Below are 7,620 nucleotides of genomic sequence, written 5' to 3'. Positions count from 1 at the left end.
TTCCGTTGTCTCCACATCATTCACAAGAATACACTTCTGGTAATCAAGCTCCACCAGTTCCCAAATATATTACTGTCCTTATCTCAAGAGACGTTACATTCACGATACAAAAAGGTTAGAACATCCGACTGTCGCATCGAAGTACGTGTGTAAAGTTTGTTGCTGCTAGGTCATAGCTCGTGGTATATACACAGTTTCGAATGTGGTACTCCATGATCCCGAAGGGAGGAAAGCCAAATTCGATGCCAGATGCAGGATTAGGTCCCATGAAAACCATTCCTATACACCTATTATGAGTGGATGGCTTTCTGGACGTGTTTTGCGTTTTCTACTCTCCGTAACTGTTCGTTGAAAGGTTATCAGCGACATATATGAACATCTCCGGGCCGCCACAAATTCCCCTATCAGGTCTGATCGTATAGAACTGTTGGAGGAAGTCTCCGATAATGAAGTTGACAGTTAACGGGAATAAATATATACTGATGTGCTTGTCCCGACTTGAATATTTTATTTTATCGCCATAGCAGTGAGTTATGTTAATATTTTAAACATTCCTCTAATCATTTGATTTAAGTGTAATTTTCATCTAACTGTAAGTTTCATCGTACTGAAATACTATTAAAAACTTTATATAAGTAACGTTTTTTTTTCACTCGTGAGCACTCACTTATTACATAATGTCGAACAAGTGATAAAATTAGAAGTAATAAAATTTATAACAGATATTTTAGCGACCTAAACCAAACAGTGGATTTAATACACCAAGTGAACTAACAGTTATTAACTGAAACAAAACTATATAAGATCATACAACATCGAGATTACAAACATAATGTAAAAATATGTAGATAAATTTAACATGTTTCGTAATTTTACTGTAAAGATAAGTTAATAAAAAAACTGGAACAAGGTTCAAAACATTTACAAGGACAAAATTAATAGGAGGTCAGTAGAAAAACGTCTTGGTTCATCTAGAGTTAAATCATACTGCTCGTAAATGTTTACTGTCTTTATTTTCATATCCTATGTAACATTAACGTTTCTAAGTTTACGGAACTGTTCATACTTTTTTGGAAAACTCCTTCAAAGACAGCTGGTTCATGTTGACCTCGTGACATGAATAACGAGATAAGACAAGTGGAAAATTCCTCAGCAACTGAGAAATAAAATATACGATCTTCGTCTCCATTAAATCTGATTGAATGACGTCACCGTTAATTATATAAGATTATGGAATATACTTATTAAATTAACATGATATTCACACGTGTATATAAAGCAAGAGAAAGCTTCCAGATAAACAGAAGCTGTCAAATTACACAGAGAATGGGCACTACATTATCGTTTCTAGTGTCAGTACTTCTCTGTTATATCTTAAGCCTACATTCACCAGTACAATCGTTTAACTTTTTTATTCAAACAGTCAGAAGTTCCTCGTCCCGCAACTAACTGTTTAGATTTACATGCTTTAGGTTTTTTTGAAAACGGATGGTATCGCATTTGGCCTCGTTACTACCACAGACCTGTGGTTGTATTCTGCGATATGGTTACTGATGGGGGGAGGGTGGACGGTGAGTTATATATGCGAGCCTTTTCTTTAAACAAAATGTATTAAATCAAATTACTAAAATGTTCTACTAGTACTTGTATTACTGACATTTAAAACTATAATTTAATGGTTTTAGATGTAAGTGTTTACCTTAGTAACGTGTTTAGTTTGAATGAGTAAGTGAACAACTTACTGTACAAATTTTGTGGATACCTTTTATAAATGTTTATGTTACGTAAGGTGCTTAAGAAGATTAGAAAATAATGACGTTACTTTCTGAGTAAGGTTAGCTTTATTATGCAAAATATAATTGTTATAACTTTAGAGAATCTCTAACGTTATATATATATGTGTAAATATGTTTCACGATGTCTCAATAATTTTTTATCCAATTGAAACATATGATGAGTACGTTATATTTAAACGATTTTCTAGCCTCACCGCACTACTATAATACATAAATTATCGCCTGGCCATGTTGTATTTTAACAACTATCACAAGATGCTGCACTTTGCTCAGCTTACTTAAGATAGGATTTGTTGCAGGTCTTACAGTAATTAAGAATGTCAAAGAAAATATTTACTTCTGATGTTACGCGACTTTGTATCGACTGTGGTTGTCATATGACTTGTTTTTCATATTTAAAATATGTTTAGTATAGCATATTATACCGTCTGTAGTTTGATTTTTTACGATATCATGTGGTGTATATAAAAATATAGATTATTTATTGTTTTCTTTATGTTCTTTATAGTTGTTTCAGTTCCGTGACGACATCACTCCAAGACAACACTTCAACCTATCATGGACTGCTTATAAACATGGTTTTGGTAAACGAGATGGTGAATTCTGGTTAGGTAAAATAATTTACATCCACTCAAAAACAAGTATCTTTACTTGAACGAGGTTATATTACCACACGTCTTTCCATCATGGTGTAAATACGTCTTGTTTCACGTATTATAATTTTATTTGGAATTATGTCCGTACATTCCACCTTCCAGCGTAACACTCAATAGCACAGCAGCATGTCTACTAACCTAAAATGCGAAACATTGTGCTTCGATACCCATAGTGAATAGAACACTGACAACCCATTGTGTAGTTTAGGGTGAGCTTCAAACAAACTAACATCTCAAAATATATCATATAAATAAGTCTGTTTTATAAAAAAATGTTTTATATATATACTTTGATCTGTTGAAACAAGATATGTATCAAGTCAGTTTTTCAGTTCATACATGACTCAAATGATAAAAGTAGAATGAATTATAAAACATTTGGAGTTGAAAATAGTCCTGATGCAACGTTAATGAAAGTAAACTTTAAACGGCATTTCTCCGTATTATACTGCCTAACATAATACATTACATCACCCAGTGTTGTAAGGATATTTGCCATAAAAAGAGTTAATTTTTAGAAGAATTAGAATTTATCATCTGTAACATAATACAAGATTAAAACATTTATCGAGATGATAAGTAAAACTTCCTTTTGAAGGATGAGGATGGTTAGATTTGGGTAAAAGTGTATTTATAGAAAAATATAGACAAAAACTGTAATATGAACCACTGATATTTACCGAAATGAATGAACCATAAAGATATTTATATTTAGCAGTGAGAGTGAATGAAATCAAGCAATAAACAATAACTGAATGACCTTAAAGTGACAAATAACGGCTCTTATACTTACGATGTGATATGAATATTAATTTAAACTAATAACAACGACAACTAGGACGCCTACACGCACGTCAGGCTACTGCTTTGATGGCTACATTAAATCTTAGTATTTGTTCATTGAAAGTTCATTAGTTCATTATGGTTGTGATTAGATTATGTTAATTCTCTCCAGTAATCTGTGTTTCAGGGAATGAACTCCTCTTCATACTTTCCAACAGTCACCACATGGAACTCAGAGTAGACCTTGAAACATTTGGTGGTGAAAAAACTTATGCCAAATACAGTAACTTCTTAGTACGTAGTGAGAGAGAAAACTTCAGGTTAACGTTTGGATCCTATCATGGAAACGCTGGTAAGATGGATTTTAACCGTCTTCTCTCTCCTTACTGATATATTTATTTATTGTCTTCATTATCAAGTGTTAAACTTATATTCTCTTTTATAACATAATAAATTAACAATCAAACTTTACATCACATAAAAATTTTATTCTTTGAATCATTATAAATATCTTAATTATTCAATATTTTCCATGACAGCTTGTTTTAATACATTTAAGTACCATAAAACAATTTTTGTAGGTAAATAGTTCAGTGTTTTTACACGAAGATCAAATATACTTATTTTATATCATTATAAACGTACAACCATAGCACTGTGGTTGATGTGTACCGTGTACTATAGAATTAACCTCAAATCAAAATGCAGTTAACAGGTCACGACGTTCCAATTTTCAACAGTTAGGAAACATTGTAACATTAAGAATGGATTAACAAAAAGGTTAAATAATGTTTATTCGTAAAACATGTAGCAGTGACGAATATTATCCAATAATCCCCATAGTTACACTTAGCAATCATCAGAACCTATGGTTACATTTAGTAACCATCAGAATATACCAAAATCGTTCATAAGTACGTCTAATCTTTAGCAATCAACAAAAATAGAAAATACAAAAAGTGTTGGATTTAAGTACGTTATTCATTCGTTTCTTTCTACGTATTTGTTGTTAATACTTTAGTTTTTCGTTAGGAGATTCACTGACTACAAGAGCCAACAATTCTGAGTTCTCCACTGTTGACAGAGACAATGACAAAATTACTAAAAGTTGTGCTACTGAATATAAAAGTGGTTGGTGGTTTAAAGATTGTTTTCATGCAAACCTTAATGGCCCCTATGTACCAAGGGGAGAAACTACATCGTCGAAAGGGATTATTTGGTTCCATTTTAAAGGAGGTAAAGAATCAATGAAGAAAAGTGAGATGAAGATTCGACCAGAAATGTAACCATGTTGCTGTTGTACTTATCTTTAAGTTGTTAACGTTATTACTATATTAAAGAGGTTGGATGTGATATTAATGGTTTGAATATTTTAAGAGGGAAAAAGTTGCTTTTAATTTTAAACTTTTTGATAAGGTAAAAACGTAATCATTATTGTTTTTAAGACGTTTTTGTTTTTAACCATCATGCAGTGAAATTTTCTTACGTAAAACCCAAGCAAATCAAACAAGGTTTTGTCAGGCCCCAGAGATATATCTGTATTGTACGAGAAGTTGTTAAACGCTAGTAATTCTTGGCATCTGCGAAGTTTATTGGTAATTGAAAAACTTTGTAAAAATATTTTGTAGTGAGAGATATCAAATAAAACGTTCTTTTAAAGTTACATTTTGTATAATATTTTAAAAAACGTGTTTTTCAGTTTGAGTCTAGTTCATTATTATAGTTCATATAAACTGGTCATGAAAAGATTTAGCATTACATTGTAATCAACATTTCTGTTTGATCTTTGGTTATTAAGCTAACCTGTTAGATATCTCCACAGTTATTTTGGTTTAGTCTTTATTTTAAACTGAACCTGTTCAATATAATTCATAGCAACCAACATTTCCATTCATCCTCCTGTCATCAAGTAAGGTGTAGTTTGTTGATAAAAGAATTGCGAAGTTTTCTAGAGAATTCCTGTCAGTTGGAAAACATTTCGGGCTCTTTAATATAAAATTTCATACGCATTAAGAATAGCTGATTTCATAATAACCAAGAAACATCTATTTTACCACATTGCGTAGAATAGAAACAGGTAGGAAGACATACAATATAGATAACTACAACTCCAAGAACACCTCAATTTCACTCCCAAGTTTAGGCCTTATAGATTTCACGAAATCTTATTAACTAACACCCAACGTGAATTAATATGAGATACCATAGTAATTAATTAGAAAATAATTAACAACAAAAATTTGTTATTTATTGTCCTAATAAAATAGATAATCTAAATAAAACAAAGGTTTAACAAATCAATGTATTTTTCAAAAATACATAAATAAGTACTGTATGAATTAACAAAGCCGTGAAAACCTACCAAGAAGGTAGTAGATTCTTTATGATATTATAATAAGTCTAATACTCTCTTGTACAGGAGCTGGCATCATAATTTTATTATTTTAAACGAGATGACGTTATTGTTGTCGAATTATTCCCTACCCTGGGATCCACATGGAGAACTCAATCGAAAGTTGTACTCTGAAGAAGAGATAAAAATGAAGACGTTATTTTTCTCTTATAAAAATTGTAAAAAAATTTACATATTTTTCGATATCAATAACGAGAGTTGAAATACTCTAAAAGAATCATAACTGCGTGAAAGAGTCAAGCTAGATGACATACTGGACTATGGGTGTATTTCTTATACAATTGGACAATTTATGTTTCTTGTTAGTTCACAAGAATTAACTAGCATTATGATATATGCATATACATAAATTTTCACTATATAATGAGTTAGTGTAGGAGAGAAATATGTTTAAACACACCACTCGCATGATATACAGTACGATACTATATGTGGACCACTCCTAACTTTTTACAACGTTTGTAATAATTTACTGATGATAGGTGAAATTAAATAAAAATAATATATTTCAATAACAATTAGTGAATCAAAACATTTATTGAGTCAATAATTAATATTTTAAACATACTGTAGAATGGAGTAATGCATAAAAGTACAGAAAACCAAGAAAGTATGGAATTAGTCTGGAATAAAATGTCATGATAGAATACACTACTATTGATGAAACAATTTGTAACACTGAGTCATTTCTCTGAAATTATCTTTAAATATTTAATCTTCTTCTAGCAAAAAAATTCTATTGTTTACACCAGGGGCTTCCAAACTTTTTAGAAAAAAAACATTTCAGAGACTGAATGAAAAGAATACATCAAAACTAGAAACAATCGGTCACTGGCACCAGATAAAGTTTACTTCCAGCTTTTAAAGTATAATTTAATAAATAGCAATATTTAAAGAAGAATGTTCACTTCTACTTACTTGTTTAAAATTTTCTGTTTACAAAATTTACATCAGTAAAAGTACAGTGTACTTATTTCTTGATGATGAAAATCTCACTTGAAATAAAAATGTATCTCAGAATGACTGGTATGGGTATTATCACTTTTATTGATAAACAGAGAATCAACTAAATCATAAAGCCTTAATGGCCAGTTTTGATGTAATCTCATTCTTTACAGAAGTTGAAACATATGAAGCCTGCAAGATAGTCTTAGAACTTTATATCCAAGACCCAAACCCACTGATACACATCCCTAGCAACCAATTAGCACCCGCATAGATTTCACTTCCACCAAAATTAACTTTATGTTCAAAACCAAGACTACTCACACATAAATGGCATGAGTATGGGAAATCCCGTGTTACCAGTTCTAGCCAATATATTTATACCACAGATTGAATCTAAAGCGATCAATTCAGCCTTACACCTACCACTATACTGGTAGAGATATGTTGACAATAAACTTTCTGAATTCACATCTACAAAACACACCTTACAATAAAACACAACATTCCAGTAAACACAAAATTTATTCAAAAACCAGGAACGAAACTAAAGTCCATATTATGTAAAAACTACACTGACAAACACAATTTATAAAATAAAATGCAACAACAGCCACGACTTCTATATTGGAGAAAGAAGTAGAAAAATAAAAGCAAGATTCAAAGAACATAAAAAACACCTTCAAACATTTTTAAACACTGCAAGTCAAATAAACACAGCATACCTATAGAAAACACCTAGATATTAAGTACAGAAACAAATATAAACAAACGCAAAATCAAAAAAGCCCTACTTATACAGCCACTAAAACCAGAATTAAACCAATATAAAGGAACATTTTTATACCTTTGATAATTTCTAACCTAACGACCACCTACAACGCCCCATCCAATCCCGTACCCGTTTATACTCTCGTCCCTAAGACATGTGTCCGTGAACGGTCACGTTCAAACTCTCTCTTTCTTTACCTGAAGATGACCAAGGAAGGTCGAAACTTTGTTCTCTGTTTACCAATAACAGTGATAA

The 7,620-nt window shown here is 31.3% G+C and overlaps 1 protein-coding gene across 2 annotated transcripts; it reads left to right on the top strand.

The window, feature by feature from the left end:
• The first annotated feature begins 1,273 nt into the window (after positions 1-1,273).
• LOC143237108 (techylectin-5B-like) lies at positions 1,274-4,895 on the top strand. 2 transcript variants are annotated; one of them, XM_076475981.1, is made up of 4 exons: positions 1,274-1,571; positions 2,305-2,407; positions 3,408-3,587; positions 4,268-4,895. In XM_076475981.1, exons 1-4 carry the CDS (start codon positions 1,554-1,556, stop codon positions 4,519-4,521), a joined length of 555 nt encoding a protein of 184 aa, XP_076332096.1. In that variant the 5' UTR covers positions 1,274-1,553; the 3' UTR covers positions 4,522-4,895. The 2 variants fall into 2 exon arrangements, with proteins under 2 accessions (XP_076332096.1, XP_076332097.1); XM_076475982.1 differs by having other exon boundaries at positions 1,283-1,571; positions 3,423-3,587.
• Positions 4,896-7,620: the final 2,725 nt, after the last annotated feature.

Source organism: Tachypleus tridentatus, chromosome 13 (genome assembly GCF_004210375.1).
Source record: "Tachypleus tridentatus isolate NWPU-2018 chromosome 13, ASM421037v1, whole genome shotgun sequence".
Lineage (NCBI taxonomy): Eukaryota > Metazoa > Arthropoda > Merostomata > Xiphosura > Limulidae > Tachypleus > Tachypleus tridentatus.
The sequence above is the reverse complement of the archived record's forward strand: the minus strand, read 5'-3'. Positions and strand labels throughout refer to the sequence as shown.

What these genes read in the sequence shown, in the direction of transcription:
- LOC143237108 (XM_076475981.1), top strand. An exon ending in AGATGGTGAATTCTGGTTAG is followed by an intron (nt 2,408 to 3,407) that starts GTAAAATAATTT and finishes AATTCTCTCCAG; the next exon opens with TAATCTGTGTTTCAGGGAAT. An exon ending in ATCCTATCATGGAAACGCTG is followed by an intron (nt 3,588 to 4,267) that starts GTAAGATGGATT and finishes GTTTTTCGTTAG; the next exon opens with GAGATTCACTGACTACAAGA.